General features: G+C 44.5%; 1 protein-coding gene across 1 annotated transcript in view; it reads left to right on the forward strand.

Moving 5' to 3' along the window:
- The window catches only part of XYLT1 (xylosyltransferase 1), a 188,971-nt gene that overhangs the window by 102,620 nt on the left and 61,178 nt on the right, over positions 1 to 25,173 (forward strand). The window contains exon 3 of the mRNA XM_035130694.3: positions 7,694 to 8,225. Coding sequence (XP_034986585.3) covers positions 7,694 to 8,225 — 532 coding nt within the window. The remainder of the gene's footprint in view (positions 1 to 7,693; positions 8,226 to 25,173) is intronic.

Genomic DNA, 25,173 nt, shown 5'->3' on the forward strand with positions numbered 1-25,173 from the left:
CATGGGGGATAAAGGTATCAGTGGCTACCAGCCACACTGACTATAGTCTGCCTCCCTGGCTGGAGGCAGCCATGCTTCTGAATACCAGAGGGGAGAGTGCTCTTGTGCTAAGATCCTTCTTCAAGGTTTCCCCCAGACATTTGGCTGGTCACTGTAAGAACAGGATGCAGCCTCTTCTTGTGTTCTAATGGAGTATGAGAGGAGCAGGTCCTTGTCTTTATCAATCTCTGGGTCTTAAGTAGATCCATCCATTGCATGTGATGAAACCATGCAGTTTCTTCACCATGCATTCCCACTTAGACCAGGCGTTGTAGCTCAACCCACCTGGACAGCTTTGTTAGAAGCGTCATTTGTGGGATGAGTGGCGTGATGGGTATGGACCACTGTTCATGGCAGCAATGGGGGAACCTGTTGTCTTCCAGAACTTGCTAGACTACGACCCTCATCAACCCTGACCATTGGCTATGCTGGTGGGGGTGGGTGATGGGAATTGGAGTCCATCTGCATCTGGAGAGTCACAACTTCCCCAGCCCTGCTGTTGGGTTGGAGGCAAAGCATCTTGGGATACCAGTTGATGGGAGGCAAGCATTCATATGGTTGGCCACTGTGGAAAACTGTGCTGGGCTAAAGGGACCGTTGATGTGCTCAGGCATAGGTGAAGCCAAGAGGGGAGAGAATTTCCACCTGTCTTTGCCAACCTGGCTGGTTCTCATGGAAGCTGCAATCCAAGATACCTGGAGGGCACCAGGTTGGAGAAGGCTGGACTAGAGGAAGACTGAACTTTTAAGAGTTGCAAAGAGTGAGGCAGTTTAATGGATGCCCCTAGCACACTGAATCAATTTTTGACTTTGGAATGAAATGTACTGAAAGGAGCTCTATCGATCTGTGTTGAATTAGATGTAATGAACTGGCTGGGTTTAATGAACTAGATTTACTGAATTTATTGAAATTAACATTGGTTGTACACCAGGATGTTAAAAAGTGTTGGAAGTCCTGCAGTCGCTATTAGAAAACTGAATTAAAATTGAGCTCGGAATGAAATGAATTTAAAGGAGCCATATGGATTTATATTGAATCAGAATTGGACAATAAATAAAATGTAGTGAGTTTATTGGAACTAGAAATTGAACTGATTAGCTGCGGTGAATCAGACTAAGGTTGCATTCCTCCTGTGCACACTTTCCTGGGAGTAAGTCCCTTTGAACACAGTAAGATTTACTTCTGAGTAAGCGTGCATGGGATTGCACTGAAATGCTGCAATCCTATTGCCAGTTTCCAGGGAATTCCCAGTATCCATGCAACTCAAACGTACTTTCTAAGTAGACATGCATCGGATTGTACTGTTAATTAATGTATTGGAACTAGGGAAATGGCCCTATAGGGTAGGATTAATGGACTGAATATATTCATTTGGGAAGTAATTGTACATATATAACTAGTAATGCATTTAGAGGCTATAAGCTGCCTTTGCTTATTTTGGAACACTGAGGAAAATAACGGCCTATTATAGTTGATGGATAAGCTGACAAGAGAAAAGGAGAGATGAGTATCTCATAAAAAATAAAAGCTTTAAAACATAAATCTTAACTGTTTCTTAGAAATTATAAACTGCAAGAGGGAAATAAAAGATATGTATATAACACTCCAATGTGTTAGAAAATATTGCTTATTTGTCAAGATTTACATACTGCTTGGTTGTAATAAAACCTCAAAAAGAAAGAAAACAATAAAATTATCAGTAAAAAAAAAAGCAGGTAAAAACAAGTGCTTCAAATGTTCAAAAATGCACAGTGGTCTGAATTCCCTGCTGGCAGAAACAAGGACACTGTGGACAGGGCTAGCAAGTGTCTCTCTGCCCCTCTTGCCTCGCATTCTCAGTCCACACCTGAGCAGGACTGGTGAGATGCGGAGCATTCTGCTGTCCATCACTTTTTCCCAGTGTTTGAGGGTCAGCCGGCATGTCTGCAGGTGGGGAGAGTTGCTGTTGTGGTCGGATTCTGCTTGTGGGTTTCCCACGGGCATCTGGTTGGCCGAGGGGAGAAAAGAATGCTGGACTAGAAAGCCCTTTTGCCTGATCCAGCAGGACCCAGTTTCTGCGAATCATAAGCAGGTAGGGTGCTATTGTCTACAGCAGTGTTTCCCAACCTTGGGTCTCCAGCTGTTTTTTGCACTACAACTCCCATCATCCTTAGCTAGCAAGACCAGTGGTCAGGAATGATGGGAACTGTAGTCCAAAAGCAGTTGGAGACCCAAGGTTGGGAAACACTGGTCTACAGGTCCTTCTTCTGGGCTTTCCATGAGCATCTGGTTGACCACCTTGAGAACAGGATGCTGGGCTACGTTCTTGGACCACTGGCTTGATTCTGCAGTTCTTCAGTTTTATGTTTTTCTCTGCAGAAGGAACAACACAAGAGTCTGATTGCAATCCTCAGTTAATGTCTGCAGCCTCTGAATTTTCAGAAACCAACAATTGTTAAAGTGCAATTTAATTTTAAAAAAAATTAAAGGAGGAAAGCATATGGAAAGAGCAAACTGCATTAACATCTGTTCTTTCTCCCATCTGCTGTCTTTGGCTTTGCTCTTGCCCAGATCTGTCCAACTGGCTAGATTTCCAAGGAGGCTCATTGCTTATGAGCTATTTCTTCCAATAAAGTTCATTATTTTTTCTTCATCATGACTGAAATGGAGAAAACGTCTCTCTCAAATGCGGAACAGCTTTTTGAGAGAGGTTTGTTGTTGTTTTTTTCCCCTTAATGAAAAGAGCTGGATGTTGAGAGAACAGGTGGAATATAAAATGGATCTGGCTGAGTTGTTGGGTGTGAGTTTTTTTTAATGTCATGCTATCCAAAACAATTGTGAGATCACCTGGATCTGTTATCTTTTGTTTATCTCGGAGTCTGTCTCCCGTTTCAAGCCTTGCGCCATCTTTCTGAAATTCAAGGTATCTGCCACATAACAAAGAATAATATTTAAACCAATTGGCTATTAACAGTTTCTTTCTTTAAAAAGGGAGCCGGGAACAACAAGCTAGGCAACAAGCCTGTAAGTTTATATGCATTTTTCACTGATTGTTATAAGTATCGTGGGGAAACCTCTCCTGGTAATCTGTTCCTTTATATCAGGGCCACAGCACAAAAGGCCCTGCTCCCGATCTGACCAGTTCAACGCCGAAAGGGACGGCCTAGGAGAGATGTGGGTAGGGCAGAGGAGGAAACCAACGTATGCTTAAGCTACAAGGGTTTGATGTACATTTGCTTTCCTTATGTCTTTTGCCAACCGGCATAGCCCAACTGCAACTGCAGCCAAAAGTGTGTGAGAGGCTCCACTATAGTAGGGTCAGGGAGGTCTGTGCCTTCCAGGTGTTGCTGGACTACATCTCCCCCTCATCCCTGGGCTCTATCATCCACCACCCAGGCAAGGCAGAGGCATTATCAGAGAACCAGGACACATACCAGCCACTCAAAAACACTTGGAAGAGGGTGCAAAATAAGCAGGAAGAACCCTGCTGGATCAGGCCATTGGTTCTTCTCACAGTGGCCAACCAGTAGCCGCAGGAAACCCTCGAGCAGGACCCAAGTGTAAGACCGCGCTCCCCTCCTTGTCATTTACAGCAACTGGTATTCAGAAGCATTGCTTGTCTCTGCCTGTGGAGACAGAGCAGAGCCATCCTGGCCAGTAGCCATTGATAGCCTTCTCCCCCATGAGTTGGCCCACTCCTCTTTTAAAGCCATCCACATTAGTGGCCATCACTGCCTCCTGTGGGAGCGAGTTCCGTAGTTCAACTCTGCACTACATGAAGAAGTACTGTCCCGAATCTTCCAGCATTCAGCTTCATTGGATGCCCACGAGTTCTAGTATTATGAGAGAGAGAGGAGGAATACTTTACTCTGTCTGCTCTCTCCATGCCACACATAATTTTAAAAACTTCTGTCACCTTGACTCGCCTTTCCTCCAAACTAAAAAGTTCAAAACAGTGCAACCTTTCCCTATAAGACAGTCACTCCATCCCCTTCACTGCCAGGTTGACATATAAGCTAAACAAGCTATAGCTTAGGGCCTCACTCTTTTGGGGGCCCCCAAAAAAGTAAAGGGGAAAAAATGGGATGTACATTTCCAAAATATAAGATTAAAGAAACAAATAAAATAAAACCTACATGCAGCAACAGTGTTTTGTGTTGTGTAGGCTCCTATGATGTAAGTCATGGGCCCTGCCTGCTAGCCGGCTCCCCAAAATATCACTGGTTTGCTCATTTCTATATATAGGATGTCTACATTCTGCATGGACTGGTTGCATGGCAACACGTGCAAATGGCTTTAGATACCTATTAGGTCCATAAATTATCATATAGCATATATTCAAGACAAAAAACAGCCACAATTTGTTGTTGACAAAGGACAGCTGGACATATAAAGGGCCCCATTACCTCCAGTAGCTTAGGGCCTCACCAAACCTAAATCCGGCCCTGATCCCTTTGATCATTCTAGTTGTGCTTATCTGAACCTTTTCCAACTCTTACCATAGGTGAGGCAACCAGAACACAGTATTCCCAAAGCAGCTGCACCACAGACCTAGTGACGCGTGTTGTCTGGAAGAGAAGGAAGTGTCTGAGAAGGAAGTGTCTGAGGAGTGGGGTGGCCTGGGGGGGGGAGTCCTGAGCACTGTATTTGCCCCCACCCCAAAGCATAAGGCTTCCCACCCCTCCTGCAAAGCCTAATGCACGTTGACCCTAACAATAACGATAAGAAAAAGCCTCAGCCTGTTTATATTGTCAAATTTTATCCCTCTTCTTCTTGAAGGAGCTTGAGGCAGTTATAGAGAGCAAAGGGTTATGGGGGTTATGGGGGATTTGGGGGGGAGGGGGGCAATGTTGAGCTGAGAAATGGAACCGGGCCAAATGCCAGCTCTTGACCTTCATGGCTCAGCTTAGCCATGTTAACACATTGGCCACCTGCTCGCAGTGTTTCCGCCCTACAAATGGCATGGGAAACAGGCTTTTCAGCATAAGGCAAACAGCTGTTTGGAGGAGCAGAGGCTTTAAAACATCTCCAGGTTTTGTTTTTTGTTTTTATTTTATTTTTTAAGTTCACCTTGTTTCCCATTTTTCCACTCGTGCTTTTTAAATGCTTTTTCACTCAGCTCAGTGAAGTGTGTTAGGAACATCTGCTTTTGGAGTAACCGGGAACAGTTTAGAGAAAGCAACTGATAGCAAGCGATGAGCAGATGCTGGTTCTTGAGAGCTGGGAGCCGGGAGGGAAATTAATAGAGACTTTCAACGGGGCTTTAACCATGGAGTGTTCTCAGTCCACTTTTTTTATTAGCCTGGGAAACAGCCAGGTTGGAGCTCAAAAGGGCACAGCCATGGCACGTGTGTACTAGTCTCCTAAGTTCTATTAATTTTTATCTTCATTGTTAATGGTGATGGTTTTTAATTGGTTTGTGGGTTTCGGCCACGTTTGATCTATGGTTTTGTTTGTACTGCTTGGAAAGCATGCGCATGCCTCTAAATTTTCTAAATCAATAAATGAAATATGGTAGGCAGGGAAGGAATGAATGGTCCCAGTGGGAACAAAGGCACCAATAAGAGCGATGTGTGTTTTTTCAAAGGCTGGTCACAAGTGGAAGGGAGGATTTCCGTTGAGATCACAACTTGGGGAGCATCCTGCGGTTCCGATAAAAATCGCCACCTTGCACCAACCGTTAAATTTTCTGAAAACCTGGTGTTCTTTTTTGGAGGATAAGGCTATCAATGTCCACTAGCCGCAATGGCTTTGAATGGCAGTTGTCGGAAACTAGTGGATGGGGGAGAGTGCTCTTGCGCTAAGATTCTGCTTGCAGACTTACCAAGAGACATCTGGTTGGCCGCTGTGAGAACAGGATCATAGAGTTGGAAGGGACCCTGAGGATCATCTAGTCCAGTCCTCTGCAACAAAAGAATATGCAGCTGTCCCATATGGGGATTGAACCTGCAACCTTGGCACTATCAGTGCCACGCTCTAACCAATTGAGCTATCAGAGACTTAGGGTGCTGGACTAGATAGGCCTGTGGCCTAATCCAGCAGGGCTCTTCCTACTTTCTTGGAAGATATTTTTATCCACTTGTCTAGAAATGTTCCCTCGAAACCAGGGCTGGCCAATGTGGCTGCTCTCCAGATACAACTGGACTCCCAACCCCATGGTCAAGGACGATTGGTGTGGAAGTCCAGCAACAACTAGATGATACCTTATTGGCTACCCCTGCATTAAATCATTCAAGTTTTTTCCTTCAGTTTTCATACATGCAGGTGTGTTTTTTTGAGCAACGTATGTATAATTTCTGTATATGTTATCTATACCCAACCCATGTCATAACCGCAAAGAAATCAGGCTGAGGACATTGGCAAGGCATCGTAAAACACTACTGTGTTTCTGCCATTCCTTTCCAAAACATATGAACAACTGCGCATGCACAGCGACTAATATTAATATTAATTGTATCATTACAAAATAGATTCTGTGGTTCTCGTCCGTGAGGGGCTGGGGGGGATCCCAGCCCCCACAAAACGCAAGAACATCCCAATAATCTCATTAAAACGAAAGAAGCCGCCATGTTCAATTAGCATAAGTAACCCCAATTTGTAGCAATTGCTTGAGGATAAAGAAAACAGGACAACAAATCATGCAAATGAATAATACTTAGTCTGTCACAGCAGTGGGAGCGACATTTCAGTAGAGAAGTTCTGGGTATAATGTTAATAAGCTTTACATTTTTTACATTTGTCTTGCTCTGCTTGAATTATGTTTTCTTTTCAAAGCGATAATGACCCAAAACTACCGAGAGCAAAGAGTTTGAATGTAGGGCGGCAAACATGCAGAATGCTTCCTCTGAATTCGGCTGTGCTGAATGGCTCTGTGCCCCAGAGCGGAATTCATTTTACTTATTATTTATATCAATCGTTCTAGGCTGCATTTTGACCCAAAGGGAGCCAAAGCAGCTCTCCATGTAAAAAAAAAAACCCTCACCCACACACAAAAAACACATCCTAGTCATAAAGCATCACAACAAAAACACATTTTAAAATAATGTAGTGAACAGCACAGTGGAACAGAACCATAAAATGGATGGGATCGAAGCCATCTCTCCAATTGGAAGACCAGGAAGGAAGGAAGGCAGGCAGGCAGGCAGGCAGGCAGGCAGAAGTTGGTAGGGACTAGCCTCCCAATGCCAGTAAGGCAAGAGTGGCAAACCCATAGCCTTGTCAGAGCTAACTAATTCTAGTTTGGTCCTCATCATCTTCCCTGCTGTGTTCTACACAGTTCTAACTTCCATGCAGCTTCATATATCAACAGGAACTTTAAAGAGCTTATATAGCTCAAGAAAATCCATTTTAAAAGAGATTTTTTTAAAAAAAACAGAATGGAAGAGACAGAGGAGAAATGATGCCAGTTCCATATTCCAGGAGTCATTAGCATGGTGCCCTCCAGATGTTCCACATTGCTACATTTCCCAGCACCCTTCACAAACAATGATTCATGTTCCCATGATTCTTTGGAAGGAGCTATTAAATGTGCATTGAATGTGCTTTCAAGGTCTGGTGCAGATGTGAAAATGGGCCAACAGTCTGATTCAGTGTCAAGCACCTTGCAGATCCCCACAGGCCAGTGACCACCCCGAATTATCAGAGCAATAATCGCTTTTCCCCTTTGCTTATGCAGGACGGCTACTTTTCCCACCGACCGAAGGAGAAAATGCGGACGGACAGCAACAACGAGAACTCCGTCCCCAAGGACTTGGAAAATATAGACAATAGCAACTTTGCTCCCAGGACACAGAAGCAGAAGCACCAGGTGGAGCTGGTGAAAAAGCCCCTGAGCAAGCAGAAGGAGCGTTTGCGGAGGAAGCTGGAGCAGGAGGAGAAGGTGAAGGAGAACTCGCTCCTGGGGAAAAGCTCCAACGAGGTGCTGCAGTATGGCCACCCGGTCCCAAAGACCAGCATCAACGGCAGCCAGCTGAAAGACATCCACAGATCCCAGGCCAGGCAGCACCATCTGAAGAAGAATGGGAACAGCTCTCCTGAACTCGCCTACGAGCAGCCCCCCAAATGCGAAATCTCGGGCAAGGAGGCCATCTCCGCGCTCTCCCGAGCCAAATCCAAGCAGTGTCGGCAGGAGGTTGCCGAGGTGTACTGTCAGCACAAGCAGGGGAAGCTGATGCCGGAGCAAGTGACTCGTTTCTGCCCTCTGGAAGGTAAGTCGGCCCATGGGGAAAGGAGAGGTGTGGCTGCCACTCCCTATTTTCAAATAGCATAAAATTGCAAAAATACAGGGAGCCCTAAAAATGTGCTCTTGAGTGTCACGTGTGGGGAGGGAGTTTCACGACTTAGGGGCCGCCACAGAGAACGCCCTCTCCCGAGCCGCCGCCACCTGAGCTTCAAGAGGGCATCCTCCACAGATCTTAGCACCCGAGAGGGTCTGTAGGGAAGGAGGTGGTATTTCAGGTATTTGGGGCTCCCACCATTTAGGGCTTTGAATGCTAATGACAGTGCATGCTAACACATTGCTCACTCTACTGCTTGGCTGCCTTCTTCATCAGCTCTACTTGCTTGCTTCAAGATGGACACTGTCGATCTTGCTTGCTAGTAATCTGGGGACAGAATTGCTGGATTCAGTCACATTTCAACCAAGCCCCTCTACTCACAGAAATCAAACACATAGGCAGTAGAATACTTCAGTCTCCCGGGACAGTCTATACAAGATCTCAAAGTAGCTGTCTTATTACAGAAAAATTTCAGAAACAGACTGGAAAGAGAAGTTGCTGAATTGCAACTCATTACCAAGCTTAAAACCATGGAGAGACCTGGTCTGAATAAAGACATTGGATTCTTATCTCATTACCGTATACATGATAAAGCTTTCTTTAGCCATCTCACCCCTTGCTTTTTCCTGCAAAGACCAATTGCAGTCGTTAACAGTCAACAGGTTTACCACTCCTATCAGCCAATCACCCATTCCCACCACCCTTCTGAGTAATACCCCTCCCCACCCTCTGACTATACATAAGGGTCTGGTGACTTCTGTTTCAGTGTATCTGAAGAAGTGTGCATGCTCACGAAAGCTCATACCTATGACAAACTTAGTTGGTCTCTAAGGTGCAACTGGAAGGAATTTTATTTTATTTTATTTGTTTTGACTATGTCAGACCAACACGGCTACCTACCTGTAACATAGGCAGATGGTTAGACTAGAAAAACGTTGAGGAGAGCTCTGCTCGATCAGCCCATCTGGCCTAGCATCCTTTTCCGACACTGGCTAACAAGCAATTGTTCCCCAGCAACTGGTCTTCAGAAGCACAGGGCCTTTGTGGGTAGCAAATAGCCATGGCCAGCCTTATCCTCAGGACAGACAAAAGAAGGTACTTCTTCACAAAGGGCATAGTTAAACTGTGGGATTTGTTGTCACCGGAGGCCGCCATGTTGGATGGCTTTAAAATGGGTGGACAAATTGGTGGAGGTGAAGATCTCTGGCGGCTACTAGCCCATATGGCTGTGTTCTGCCTCCATCTTCAGAGGCAGTAATGCTTCTGAATACCAGTTGTTGAAAACACAGGAGGTGAGAATGCTGTTGCACTGGGGGTCCTGCTTCTGGGCTTCCCACTGGCATCTGATTGGCCACCTTGAGAACAGGAGGCTGGACTAGAAGGGCCACTGGCCTGATCCAGGGCCTTCTTGCACTCTCCTTACATTCTAATACCTCCATAAATATCTCTCGTTTGCTGTTGGTTGGTGGCCATTACCTCATCGTGAGGAAGGAAATGCCATATGTCAAACTACACACTGTGTGAAATGGCATTCCCTCCTTCTGTTCCTTCTCCTCAGACCTAGAGTTTTGGAGCGAGTTTTGATCAGTGCATATGCCCATCTGCATTCTGTTGTCCCTGAAGAGACTGTCAATCAAATCCCAAACAATGTCGTATTAAAAAACAACAACCCAGCAGTTCCATAATTTTCGGCACGAAATCTGTATTCTGAGCTATTAAACGTATACACTCCAGTATTAAATTCCTCGTTGAAGCAGCTGATTGATTAAAGAACAGCGTCTTCTGGAACTCGGAAGTTCACATATAAATTACTTTCTGGTGTAAAATGCTCTCTCAAGTTTTGCATACCTGAAATTGCTGGTTGTTGTTTTTTAAGCTTATTTTCTTTTAATTACCCAGAAGGGAAAAATAGATTGCTCTGTATTTTTTTCAATTAAATGGAATGAAATGCAAATGGAGAACATATTCTAGTACTCAATATACACTTTCAACATAGCTGGAAGTTCAGGCTTCAAGCAAGCATTAGTTCAGCATTTCGAACACCCGTCCTAAAGCAGTTATTGCTGGGATCTTGAAAATGCACAATTACGATTCTTAATAACCTCTAAAGGGATATGACTGTCATTTAAATGTCCCTGTGCAGCAGGCCTGCTTGTTGGTTAATAACATGTTTCTGCTGCCAAGAAAAGAAAAAAAATGGGTAGCCCTTTTTGAGCTTTCTTCACTTCCATCCATGTTGAACAACATGGAAATAAGGGACAAGGTAAGGCAGGGCAAGTGCTGCGTTTTGCTGCCCGACCCCTGGCATTTGCAAACTCTCCCCTTGACACCCACTGGGGCATCAATCTGGGTTTCAAATTCTGGGCGCTTGCAGTTGTTTACGCTGCACTCACAGATACCAGGAAAGACATATGCAAAATTAGGCCACATTCACACCATACATTTAAAGCACTATGATACATTATTATTATTATTATTATTATTATTATTATTATTATTATTATCTTCCAGCAAAGATGGTAACAACAACAACAACAACAACAACAACAACAACAAACATTAAAAGCTTCCAGAAACTAGGATAACATTAAAAGCTTCCCCAAAATATGATACCACTTTAAACAGTCATAGTATCCCACCCAAGACTTCTGGGAGCTGTAGTTTGTTAAGAGTGCTGAGTTGTTAGGAAACCCTCTGTTCTGCTCTCAGAACTACAATTCCCAGAGTTCCCTGTGAAGAGGGCTTGATTGTCAAGCCACTCTGAGAATTGTAACTTTGTGAGGGGAATAGGGGCCTCCTAAGGACTCTCGGCACCCTTGGTGCCCCAGTAAACAACAGCCTTGTTGCGAAGAGCAAGGGAGACAGAATTGTCACTATCATTGGAATAATGTTGCTTTTTACCTGATTGCCTCGAATGAGTCTTGGATTTGGATGAAAGGGAATTAATGGGCCAGAGTGACTGTCTGATGTCCCTTAGTGGTCAGTGACCAATTTGTGCTGGCCACATCCTTTGTTTGGAAAAAAATTGCAGGTAATTAGGTGAAGATGAGGGATGGATGTCTCTTTAAGGGCACTAATTGTTAGAGGGTGATTTCCCCCTCCCCCATCTTCCCCGGAATGTGAAAAGCCATTTGGGGAAAGTGGAACACCTTCTTCCTCAATGGGTTGGGGTTGATGTGTGAAGTCTGTGTATGAGAGAAGCTGTGTTTAAAATTTGGGAGACAGACATATGGAGAGAGAATTGAGCTGTTTCCCAGGAAGGCTGAAAATATATTGGGAGAGCTCTCTCCGGGGATCTGATGTGGGGCAATGGATCTGCTGATTTGATAAGAGTGCTTAAGCAATTAGCCTCTGTTGTTGCTGGAGGTGCAAAATCTATTGCCCTCCAATTTAATAGAATCATAGAGTTGGAAGAGACCACAAGGGCCATCCAGTCCAACCCCCTGCCAAGCAGGAAACACCATCAAAGCATTCTTGACAGCTGGCTGTCAAGCCTCTGCTTAAAGACCTCCAAAGAAGGAGACTCCACCACACTCCTTGGCAGCAAATTCCACTGTCGAACTGCTCTTACTGTCAGGAAGTTCTTCCTAATGTTAGGTGGAATCTTCTTTCTTGTAGTTTGAATCCATTGCTCCATGTCCGATTCTCTGGAGCAGCAGAAAACAACCTTTCTCCCTCCTCTATATGGCATCCTTTAATATATTTGAACATGGCTATCATATCCCCCCCTTAACCTTCTTTTCTCCAGGCTAAACATGCCCAGCTCCCTAAGCCGTTCTTTATAAGGCATTGTTTCCAGGCCTTTGACCATTTTGGTTGCCCTCCTCTGGACACGTTCCAGCTTGTCAGTATCCTTCTTGAACTGTGGTGCCCAGAACTGGACACAGTACTCCAGGTGAGGTCTGACCAGAGCAGAATACAGTGATACTATTACTTCCCTTGATCTAGATGCTATACTCCTATTGATGCAGCCCAGAATTTCATTGGCTTTTTTAGCTGCTGCATCACACTGTTGACTCATGTCAAGTTTGTGGTCTACCAAGACTCCTGGATCCTTTTCACATGTACTGCTCTCAAGCCAGGTGTCTCCCATCCTGTATTTGTGCCTTTCATTTTTATTTTTATTTTTATTTTTTTGCCCAAGTGTAGTACTTTACATTTCTCCCTGTTAAAATTCATCTTGTTTGCTTTGGCCCAGTTGTCTAATCTGTTAAGGTCATTTTGAAGTGTGATCCTGTCCTCTGGGGTATTAGCCACCCCTCCCAATTTGGTGTCATCTGCAAACTTGATCAGGATGCCCTCAAGCCCATCATCCAAGTCATTGATAAAGATGTTGAATAAGACTGGGCCCAAGACAGAACCCTGTGGCACCCCACTAGTCACTTCTCTCCAAGATGAAGAGGAGCCATTGATGAGCACCCTTTGGGTTCGGTCAGTCAGCCAGATACAAATCCACTGAATGGTAGCATTGTCTAGCCTGCATTTTACTAGCTTCTTTACAATAATATAATGGGGCACCTTGTCAAAGGCTTTGCTGAAATCAAGATAGGCTACATCCACAGCGTTCCCTTCATCTACCAGGCTTGTGACTCTGTCAAAAAATGAGATCAGATTAGTCTGACATGACCTATTTTTCTGAAACCCATGCTGACTTTTAGTGATCACAGCTTTCCTTTCAAGGTGCTCACAGACTGTTTGCTTAATGATCTGCTCTAGAATCTTTCCTGGTATTGCTTAGACTCCAGCTCCCATCAACCGCATTCAGCATAGCCAATGTTAAGGGATGATAGGAGCTGCAGTCTCATAACATCTGGAGAGATGCAGTTCCCTACCCCTGGCCTATGCCCGGCTTGCATATTTGAAAGTAATTGCTCTAAATCTGCAGTGAGCTCCTTGGTGGACTCTCCTTGGTTGGAAGTTTCTAAACCAAGGTTGGGTGGTCATCTGCCAGGGATTCTTCAGCTGTGATTCCTGCATCACAGGGGATTGGACTATATAACTCTTGGAGTCCTTTCCAACTCTACAATTCTACGATTCTGTGACCTCTCCTCTCCAAGGAAGCCAAGCCCTGGCAAAGCATTGCCCCTGGAACATTTTACTACTTTGGGGTCCCCAACACATTTTGAAATCTATTGTGAGGACCACAAAATACCCATTTCACAGAAGGAAAATCAGCAGTCCTTAAAAGCACACACACACCCCCCAAAAAAACCAGACAAAACATCTTCACAGACCTTAAAATGAATTAAACATATATCAAAAAGGGAGGCAGTACCCTATTAAAAAAACAGGCACCTGCCCCACCCTAAAGCCATTTAAAAATTAGAGGGACAGGAGGTCTTGAGAGGCACCAACCTGAATGTTTGCAGGTGTCAGAGCACCCATGGGTGCCACGCTGGGGGGGATCAGGGTGTAGGGTAAAACAAATGCAGACAGGAGCCTGGCCACTTTCTTTTTATTTCCAAGATGCGCTATGCTTGTGTCAGCATCACTTCCCATTGGCCCAGGAATCGACTCCTGCCAATTTCCATTTTGTCCCCATCTCTGGGGATAATTGATAGTCCGGAGAACCAGCCAGGGTGTAATATTTAATATTAATGCCTGCTCTCATGCTGGTTGTGAATTAGCTTTGCTAGACTCAATCATATGTCCTCAGCAGGCACATGTGTAATTAAAAAGGAGCACACATCGGGTTCACAGTTGCACTGAAATCTGCCTGCTGTAAAAGGGCCATATGTTCCTTTGGGTTTGCATACTGGAGGAATGTAATTATGGCATTGCTAAATACTTATAGGGTTCTGATAGATTCCCCCCCCCCAAAAAAAAATATTATATTATTTTTTAAAATAATACTTTCCTTACCTGGAGCAATGCTATTTCCAAAATAGAAGGGTGGGTTGTTTTTTAGCGCAGGATTTCTTGCTGTGCTTTCCTAATGAATAAAAGCAATGGATGCACAAAGGGAAGCTGGATTTTTGCTGAAGTTTAGTTTGTGCACGCGCACACACGCACACATGGATGGGGTAGGAGTAATGTTCACACAAAAAAATGACTTTCCGCACTTTTCTTTCATCTCCTTCCATCCCACACTTAGAATCATAGGATTTTTTTTAGTGGAAAGGGGCCTGAGAGTCATCTAGTCCAACCCCCTGCCATGTAGGAATCTCAACTAAAGAATCCAACCTCTGTTCAAATTTGAAAGGAGAGGGAAAGAAGTGAACTTGGGAGGAAGCTATATTTGGCAGGGAAGAATCAGAGAGAACTGGGTTGTTTTTTTAAAGGAAGGGGAAGCGAGGATGGGAGAGGGGGCCCTGCTTCACTTCAGATCAACAAGCACCAGCTTGAAAGGCAGGAAAGCTTGGTTTAAAAATATGTCTTGTTAATGAATGGTTAGGAGATAGAGAGCAAATCACATTGAAGCATGGCATTTGAGATGTGGTTTCCTTTGGGCCTTAATTGGATTAGTGGGATCATATTAAAGATATAGTGACTATGCAATGTTAGAGGATTATTCAGCCCCTTTCTTTTTTCATTTTTTTGCATCATCTAATCCTGTTGATTGGGAGCTGCTGTAGAGTTAACTGCAACCAGGCAAGCAGGACCCAACTGCCGGGCTCCCAGCTGCTTCCAAGTGCCTCTTGCTTTACCGCAGTGGAATTTCACAGAAATGGAAACAGGCATGGTGGCTTTTTCAGAAGATGCCCACACGATAGCTAAGCCCCACTTTCTCTTAGTGCTACACCAAGTACTCCAGATTGTGCACGTCAACCCTGACGGCTTCTCAGTCATTTAAACTTTAGGAAACGCTTCTTAACTATCAGAGCATTTCCAGGAACGCAGTAAGCTCATGGGGATATCAGGAATCCTCTGTCCCTGGAAGGCTTTAAATTAAAGGGGGGGGGGCTTTCACGGATGTGTTTAGATATAAGAGACCCTTGCCACGGTTAGGGCAGGAGTGGTCAAAGAAGGTGGTTAGAGCGGGGCCAAATTAGGCAGGACATATGAGAGTATGAGATGCCCCTATGGATGGGTAGATCTCAGTTTTGGTTTCTCTCTCAGTTCTTCATGTTTCCAGTCTTAAAGTTCAGTTCCCCACATTTCCACATCAGTTTGCAACTATGTTTTTTCTGTAAGTCCTCATGAAAATTGATCAGCGTTTTAGTGCAAATTTCTCCTAAAATACAAATATATATATATATATATATATATATATATATATATATATATATATATATACATGGCATTTTGCTTGATGTATTGCGAAGCAATTTTCCTTAATATAATTAATTTGCAAGTAGATGCCTTTTTACAGACACTGTACCCTGGCCATATGTGTTTTCATACTCTTTGCTTGGCGGGAGAGTGGCATTACAAAATTCAGAGAGAAGTGTGAATTTCAAGAGATGGCTGTGTTTTGCTTCTTGTGTTGTTTTGGGAAATGCAGATTAGGTAGAATCACCTTTAAATGCAATCTGAATTGAACTTCTCCCCCGCCCCTAGTCCCTGGAGAACCGGCCAGTGTAGACAAAACGGATGGACAAATAGTCTGATATAGTATGAGGCAAGTTTCTGTCTTCTTTAAGAAGGAAAGGCTCCTCCAAAATCCCCCCCCCTTAGTGGGAATGTCATGGGGAGAGGATTTTCCCATGGAGTTGGTGCAGACCTTTTGGTTCCTGCCCACCTTCTTAGCAACAGACTATTGTTACACCCCCACCTTAGCAACAGGCGCTTGTCCTGAGTCAGTACAGGGTTAACATACGTGGAATATATTTTTATCATAAACTTTAAGCTACAGGGATTTGGATGTAAGGTGGTGAAGACAGAAAGGCTCTATTTTGTTATGTGTGTGCTATTGTAACTCAGCACACACACACGCACCCCCTATGAGTAATCTCCCAAAGCTTGCCAAACAGAACCAGTGTTAATTGCTTATGCTAGAATCTATTTGCTGTTGGAAATGTCACACCATAAATTATGTTTCATTTCTCCATCTGACAAGCAATGTACCCGAAATAAATTGGTCCCGTTTCCACTCTTCTCCCTCCGCTCTTGATGTCAAATTTATTTGCGGTATCCTCAATTGATATCCACGGCGTGTGTCGTGGGTTGCGTTGCTGTTGTTTTTTGGAACTGCCAAAAGAAACCCTCAAAAAAAAAAACCCCTCTAATCAAGGTTAAAATAGCTGAAAGGTTGTCAACAACAACAACAACAACAACAGAGTGTGGTTGGCGCAAACAGTCCAAGCAGGATGGTGCAATTTAGTAGATTGGGGGGGGGGTTGAAATTTCACCGAGACAGTCCTTTTCAACAGTGGGAAGCAAAGCAAAGCCGATTGACAGTCTCACTAGGGAGAGCAACGACTCTTGCTTATTCACGAGTGTCAGGGCTGGAGTCGGAAACAGGTCAGTGAGGAAAGATGCAGATCTCTGTTGTCAGCGAAGCTAAAACTTTATTCAAGGAAATGAATATACAATGTGGTGTAGTGGTCTCAGAAACCCTTCCCAGTAGGTCTTGCTTCTGTGGAGCTGTTGCCAGGACTGAGGGTCCCTGCCTTCCACCTTTTCTACGGCCCCCATCTAAGAAAGCAAGAGTCCTGTGCCCTCTTCGAGTGAGCTCCTGATTCTTCCTTTGAAGTCAAATCTCCTGGTGCCAGGTGATTGACTGGTGAGAAGTCCCACCCACCTAGCAAAGGTGACCTGAGGAGGGTGGGCCTATTCTGCATCCAGCCCAACGTCCAGATCCAGTTCCCCATCCCTAGACAAGACTGGTCAATGGGTGGACTAATGGGGGATAGAGCTATCGATGGTTACTGGCCACAATTGCTGTGTTCCACCTCTCCTGTTGGGGGCAGTATACCTTTGAATGCCAGTTGTGTGGAATCACAAGTGGGTGGGAGTAGTCTTGCACTCAGCTCTTGCTTTGGGGGTTCCGACTGGGGCCTCTGGTTGGCCACTGTGAGAACAGGATGCAGAGCTGGATGGGCCCGATCAGGCAGGGTTCTTCTGATGCTGCCAATGCTCTGAACTCAGTAAACAACAGCTTCCTATCTTTGCCGTGTTTGCCTTTGGATCTGCTGCCCCCTGCGAGAAAGTGAAGATTCTTTTCTGTCCGTGTTTCATTGTCCTAAAGAAAAGGAGGGGAAGTTATGTTATCGATCAACCAGGCTTTTAATATGCCCGAAATAGAGCAAAATGGGAGATGGAATCAATAAAGATTATTTCCCTGAGTCTAATTTGAGCCTTTTGCCTTGATAAATCCTCTCCCTTCTCTCCCTTCTTTTTTTGGCGACATCCATGGCGTTTGTTATATTACATCAATATTGTTGCCTTTTCGGTTAATTTATTTCATCTGTGACGCTTTAGAGGCCATGGTTAACTGCCCGCAGTTACCTGCGCTTTGAAGGATTAGAACCTAAAAATGGATTATGTGAGATCAAAGCAGAGGAGAAGAGATTTGAATCAGGCTGCCAGAGCATCCATTCCTGCAAGGGTTGGCATAGTTTTCTATGTTCCTTCTATTTGGAAGGGTGAGGAAATCGTGCAGAGTTTAGGAAAGACAACTCGATCCAACTGGGACATGGGAAGCCTTATACGGAGTGAGGCTTTTGTCTACACTGACTGGCCGTGTCTCTGTAGGGATACAGAAAGCAGCCCCTCCCAGCCCTAACTGGGGATCGAACCCAGGGACCTTCTGCACACAAAGCAGATTCTCTCCCACATCAGTACCTCAGAAGAAGGAACCAGAGTGTCACCAGATCTCCTTGGGTATCTCTGAACTCATACTTGCGAAGGCTTATCCGTTACGTGTGCTAACAGAACTACTCATTTGGAGATCTTTACTGAAAACAATTGTGCACCGCCAACACTTTTGAATTATGGTGCTGGAAGAGACTCTTGAGAGTCCCATGGACTGCAAGAAGATCAAACCTCTCCATTCTGAAGGAAATCAACCCTGGGTGCTCACTGGAAGGACAGATCGTGAAGCTGAGGCTCCAATACTTTGGCCACCTCATGAGAAGAGAAGAATCCTTGGAAAAGACCCTGATGTTGGGAAAGATTGAGGGCACTAGGAGAAGGGGACGACAGAGGACGAGATGGTTGGACAGTGTTCTCGAAGCTACGAACATGAGTTTGACCAAACTACGGGAGGCAGTGCAAGACAGGAGTGCCTGGCGTGCTATGGTCCATGGGGTCACGAAGAGTCGGACACGACTAAACGACTCAACAACAACAACAACAACACTTTAAAATATAATAAAGATGAACAGCATTGCGGTTACCTTAGAAATCTTACCTTGCTTATTACTGCAGGGGAAATAACCAGTAAATGCCGATATTACCTTAGCTAGTGTAAGGGAATTAGCAAGAAGCACGCAGTATAAAAACATTTATTTGAGCAAAATGGCCAACAGAAAGTGAAAATTGCTTTGCAGCTTGAAACACCAATGCAGAGATGTGAAATAGTAAAATGATAAAAGTGATTACAACTTATACAGACTACCGTTCCCCTCCGGGGCCATAAACCTAAACTGTTCCTGGTATAAATCTATAATATATAGGCAGTATAAATATATATGCCTTATATAGAGTTATTCAGGTGTTTACCCCACCACCACCCATTTAAACTGGGCAGATTGTTTCAATGATCGTTGCTGTTATGTATACAAGCTATTGCAAAACACCCTAGACCAGGCATCCCCAAACTGCGGCCCTCCAGATGTTTTGGCCTACAACTCCCATGATCCCTAGCTAACAGGACCAGTGGTCGGGGAATATGGGAATTGAAATCCAAAACATCTGGAGGGCCGAAGTTTGGGGATGCCTGCCCTAGACAATACAGAAATCTAAATCAGAATTATGGGATATTGAGGCCTTAGCTCAGGATAGGTTGTTATAAGAAGGCGCACACATAGAGACTCCTAATAATTAGCTGTAGGGCAAAGGTACAGAACCTGTGGCCCTCCAGATGTTGCTGGACTACAGCTCCCATCATCCCAGACCTTTGGCCATGCTAATTGGAGCTGATGGGAATTGGAGTCCACAAGCATCTGGAAGGTCACAAATACCTCCTAGTGGAGGCTGGTCCACTAGGGCGACAGGGGCAGTGCCCTGCTGACCTCTCTATATAGCCAGTCAGGTGGTGGCTCTGTGTCAAGGACTGGCTGGATGCAAGGAGTGATGGGAAGCACCAGTTAAGGAACCTGCAAGGGAACCCGGCTCTGAGCCAGAGGATTGGTGGTGGGACAACGATGAGCGGTCAGAGAGAGAAGAGGGAGCAGACAGTGTGGAGGTGGAGTTGGAAGCTGAGGAGGCAACAGGGTTTAGTGAGCAGGACAGGGCTGTGGCAGAGAGCAGTCCAGAAGCAGAGGCAGAAGCTGAAGTGGGTCAAGAGGCAGAGATGAGGCAAGCTGCTGAAGAAGCCTAGGAGTCTCCCCCTCTTACTACAACCAGCTCTCCTCCCAGAAGAAGTATGAAGAGGGTGGAACAAAGCGAGACAAGAAAAATGAGACTGAGGCCGCTGGGGAAGGAACCGAGGGAGGAGGAGACTTAGGGAGCAGTGGGAAGGTGAGGACCTTCAGTCCTTGCAACTTCCTCATCGGGGCAAGACCTATTGGGAAGAGTACCAATGGGTGCTAGCCAACACTGCCTGGAAGGGGGCATCAGTTCTTGAAAAAAAGGGGGGAAAGCCAACATAACCAGCCCTTCCCAAGAGATTGTGTCATTATTCTTAGCAGAGCTGGAGCATTTCGTGGCCAAGGAACCCTCACAGGGCTGGCTGTACATCGACAAAGCACCGCTCTGCATCCACCAAATAGATGATCCTTGTATAACCATTTAGTATTCACTGTGATCGTGTTGATTATGATGAACTAATTAGCTGTTAAGTGATGTGATAGGTATTTTTAATAGGGAATTCATTCTAATTCCACAGTAATGAATGTACTGTTACTTTTAAGTGCTATTTGTTTATGCATATGACTCGATGGAGGAGAGGGGGGGAAACACGGCGGGCTCATATGCTCCAACAAAGCAAGGAAATAATTGTGATTTGTCTCCGAGGGATGATAGCATCTTCATAATTAGAAATGTCAAAAAAGCAAGTTTGCTGTTAAGATTATTGGTCTGGCAAGATAGCTATCCTTGTAAATTAGATTCCATATCGCTGTATCTCGCTTGTACATGTCGCATACCAGTGTCCTGGTTATTAGGCGCTGATTTGTAAAACACAAAAATGATTTCAGCAATTGCTTATGACTATGAAATCCTAAATGAAGAGAATTATATTTTGTTTTGATGTTTTGGTTTTTTTAAAAGAAAAAAATTGCATAAACAGCTACTTTGCCAGGGCATTCTGGTTCCATATAGAATGCAATTTGCTTGCGACTGGATAGTAGCCAGGAGAATATTCAAATCACAAAAATGACTGGCATACTGATCAGACTCCATATACTTGTTGAAGAGGTTGAAGAGGTTAATTTAGAGACCATAGAATCATGGAATTGTAGAGCTGGAAGGGGTCCTGAGGGTCATCATCCCTAACCATTGGCCATCCTGTCTGGGGTGATGGGAACTGGGTCCAAAACAACTGGAAGGTACAACATTAGCTATCCTTTGATTTAGACCAGGGGTCAGCAAACTTTTTCAGCAGTGGGCCGGTCCACTGTCCCTCAGACCTTTGGGGGGCTGGACTATATTTTGGAAAAAAATGTGAATGAATTCCTATGCCCCCAAAATAACCCAGAGATGCATTTACAATAAAAAGCACACATTCTACTCATGTAAAACATGCTGATTGATAAGTTGATTGGGCCAGATCCAGCCCCCGAGCCTTAGTTTGCCTACCCATGATTTAGACTTTCTCCATGCCCCCCAAATATGTAGATTAAATAAATCAGAGATTCACGAATTGGGCTAGCCACATCACCTTCCACATTAGTTGACTGGATTTCTGCCATTTCCCTTTTTTTGCTGTGGAAAATCACACAAAGTGCATAACTAAACAGGCCGAACAGATGCCACTACATTTGGACCAATTGCATTTCCATGCCCAATTCAAAGTGCTGGTGTTTATCTCTGTAACCAATGGAAATTGATAAGCATTTCATGCATCATATCCACTGCTAGTCCTCCTCAAAAGTAGTCCCATTGAAATTAATGCTTTTAGACATTTCCAATCAGTTTAATGGGTCAACCTTGAGTAGGCCTAGCATTAAATACAACCCCATCAATCACAATTTGTAGCAAATGTAGATTTTATAAAGCACTAGCTGGCTCTGCCACGCTTTGCTGTGGCTCAGTCTCTTGAATGGAGGCTCAGAGTCCCCCTTCAGACTCCCCTCACCTTCAGAGTTCCCCTGTTTTACGCGTGTTATGTTTACACAGGCACATTCCTGTGCCCCCCCTGTTCCGACCCATGACCTATCCTTCCCCCTACTCCCCCCATCCCGCACCCAGGCAAGTCCCCACCTCCACTCGGCCTAGTCTGGAAAGCCGCCTAGTCTGCAAAGCCGAGCCGAGATGCTGTGGAGAGAGAGAAGCTTTTCTAGGTGCAGTACCAGTGTAGCCGTCACTAGAGGGTGCTGGTTTGCAACCTCTCCTGTGCTCCCAGCATGCACTTTCGTATGATTTGTGAGTTCTGAAACACAGGGTTTTGGGGTTTTACCTGGCATAGGTGACACATCTGTCTTAGCAAACTTTCCTATAGCCTTCGGACATTCGCATGTGATGTTGTGTCAAAATTTCACCTCAATCGGTCAAGCGGTTTTGGTGAAAAGTGGAAACACACCCACATGCCCAGTTTACATTTATAGAGAGAGAGAGATTGTGGAAACTTCAAAGGAAGGGCAGAGGTGATATTTATAATGAAATATTGCCCTTTTCAGATATTCTGCTTTGATTAGCAGATATCTTGGCTCTTATCCATGACTCTAGAAGATGTTTTATTTAAAATCATGCTTTGAGGGTGGGGGAAGCAAGGATCCTGGAAGAATAAGAAAACCACAGCATTTTTTTAAAAAAGACAGAAGTACTGGTAGTGCAGTGGCAGAAGAGATCATCTAGAAATCCCCCAGAGGCAGAATATCGGCTAGTCTGAAAAAAGATTCAGCCCAAGAGGTGAAAACAGCGATTGAAAGCAAGCGAGTGGGAGGGTGTGATAATGGTAAGGTGGCTTCTGCAATTGTTGCTCAAGCTGAGTAGCTGTTTTGTCGCCTGTGTTGTACTGTTGAAATCAATTATGCTAATTGTGTGAATAAGTGCTATTAAAAATAACAAAGGGTTGCAGAATTTAGCCCTACCCTGTGGTTCCAGTAATTCAGCTATAATGATCATTTATAGGCACAATCTAAATAAATAGTGTGTGGATCCGTAAAAGGAACTATGCCTGCTACCCATTTATCTTTGGTAAGTGATGTACCGTACACAATGCAGCTGCATAATGTGTCAGTAAGTACTGTAGAAACATTCTAGGATGCATTATATATTAGAGCATAGGAAGCTTGCCTTTAGACCGAGTCAGACCTCTTGGTCCATCTAGCTCAGTGTTGTCCACACTGGCTGGCAGGAGCTCTTTGGGGTTTCAGACTGTGGACATTCCCAGCCCTACCTGGAGATGCATTGAACCTGAGACCTTCTGCACTCCCTTCTGGAGTCTTTGAATGTAAAGGATAGAATGTTGTCCTGAATAGGCAGGTCCGGTCCCACTTCTGACACCCTGTTGCCTAATTCAGGCTCCATGCAGGTGTGGGTAATGTAGCATGCATGTCAACAGGGGTTTATAGCACTCCCTGGCAGGGGTCCTTAAAAAAAAAACCAACCCACAAGCCTGTTGCAGAATTTCTGCTAATCCAAGGGGAAGAAGATGGACAGAACCAGCTAGGTTGTACTTTATGGGACAGCACATAGCTAAGCCGCTTGCCTCCTGATTGCAACACAAAACTCAACAACTTCCATTTCGACATCTTAACTTTCAGCACAGATATCAAAGGAGCTCAATGTGGCATTCATGGTTCTCCCCTTCCTCATTTAATTCCCTCAACAACCCTGTGAGGTAGGTTAGGCTGAGAGGCAGTGACTGGCGCAAGGTCACCCAGTGAGCTTAATGGCTGAGGGGGGATTTGAACCCTGGTCTCCCAGGTCCGAGTCTGACACTCTAACCACTGCACCACGCTGGTTGAAAACATTCCAAAGTATAGTACATAGCAAGTTTATGGAAGGCCACTGAGGCCTTTAGAAAAGGCAGGAATCATAGAATTGCAGAGTTGGAAGGGGCCACGAGGATCATCTAGTCCAATCCCCTGCAATGCAGGAATCTTTTGCCCAACATCGGGCTCGAACCCACAGCCCTGAGATTAAGAGTCTCATGCTCTACTGACTGAGCTAATAGGGAGTACAGATCTTTTCTTACTCAACCAAGCACATGCTGCTATCATTGTATGTGGCGCGAGTAAATACTGCATAGGGGGTTATTGATCATTTAAATGTCATCCCCAAACGTACACCTCAGCTTCTAAATATTAATAAATAAAAAACTGTTAAGAGTAATTGCAGTCCTGCTGATTCTCAACAACCAATTGTTTTAGCTCTATTATTATCTGCCTGTTCTTTAAACAATTTAGAAAGAAAAATGCAATTTTATATCGATCTTTTTTTCTTGTTCCATTAAAAGGAATTGATTTGCTTCCTTGTATAGCATCAGGCTGAAATTAACCTGACAGTCACTGCTGGAGAAAAGAGGGCATCTTTTGAAGAGATTGGGGCCCCCATAGTGGTGTTGGTGGGTGAGAGATTCGGGAACACGCTTTTGTTCACTGCAGGAAACTTTCAGGCTGATCCCAAGACTCACTGCGCTGGGAAATGAAATGCTAAGAATAAGCCCTATCGAACACTCTCCTAGCATAATCTCACCCAGACATGATGGCATGCAAATGCTGCCTCTAGGGGTGGGAGAACCCCTCAATTTCGGTTTCTCTCCATTTCTTATTTTCCCCCAAGCTTAAAGCTCTCCACATTTCCACATCAGTTTGTGATTTAAAAAAAGAGAAATCCTCATGAAAATTCATCAACTTTGTAGTGTGACTGTCTCCTGGTGTACACATGCCTTTATGTGTACAAAGCAATCTCCTCTAATCTAATAAATCTTTGTATGTTATTTTCACTAAAATATGCATTTATTGAGCACATTTTGTACCCTTACCTGGCTGGTGAACTGCATTGCAAACTTCAGAGATGTGTGTGCCTTCTGAAGGATGGCTGTATTTTGACTCTGGTATTGTAGATGTGCTTTCACATACAAACTAAAATGTATTTCTCCTCCATCCCTAGTTATTGATGCGATATTGTTGCCCATAAATACACAGAAGTCAAATCATAGGATCTGGGTGCCAGATTTGACCACTCCAGTGGCATTTTGGTCACTGAATAGGGTTGCCAGACTCAATAGAGGACAGGACTTCTGTGCCTTTAATTGCCCTGCTCTCTTTTGAGTCTGGAAACCTTAAAGAGAAACCAGCAGACCCTTTGTTTAATTTCCAAGCAAAGGGTCTGCTGGTTTCTCTTTAAGGTTTCCAGAAGGCACAGAAGTCCTGTCCTCTATTGAGTCTGGCAACCCTATCACTGAAAGTTTATGATCAAACAACCACTTCTTGTAATGTAGTCAAGTTTCTTTTTGGTTTGTTTGGCTGGGTGGTTTTTTACTTGTTTCAGCTAAAGCTATGCCCACTTGCCCCACACTCTGACTTATCGCTGTTGCTTTGCCTATACAGGTAGATTTCAAATGGGTCACCTGGTGTCATAGCAAACATCAGGTGATGGAGAGGTGGGAAGCCTTGCCCAACAGGGAATGGGGGAAGATAAGGATCAAGCCCACAAAAAGAATCCA

The sequence above is a fragment of the Zootoca vivipara genome, chromosome 13 (genome assembly GCF_965207765.1).
Source record: "Zootoca vivipara chromosome 13, rZooViv2.hap1.1, whole genome shotgun sequence".
Classification (NCBI taxonomy): domain Eukaryota; kingdom Metazoa; phylum Chordata; class Lepidosauria; order Squamata; family Lacertidae; genus Zootoca; species Zootoca vivipara.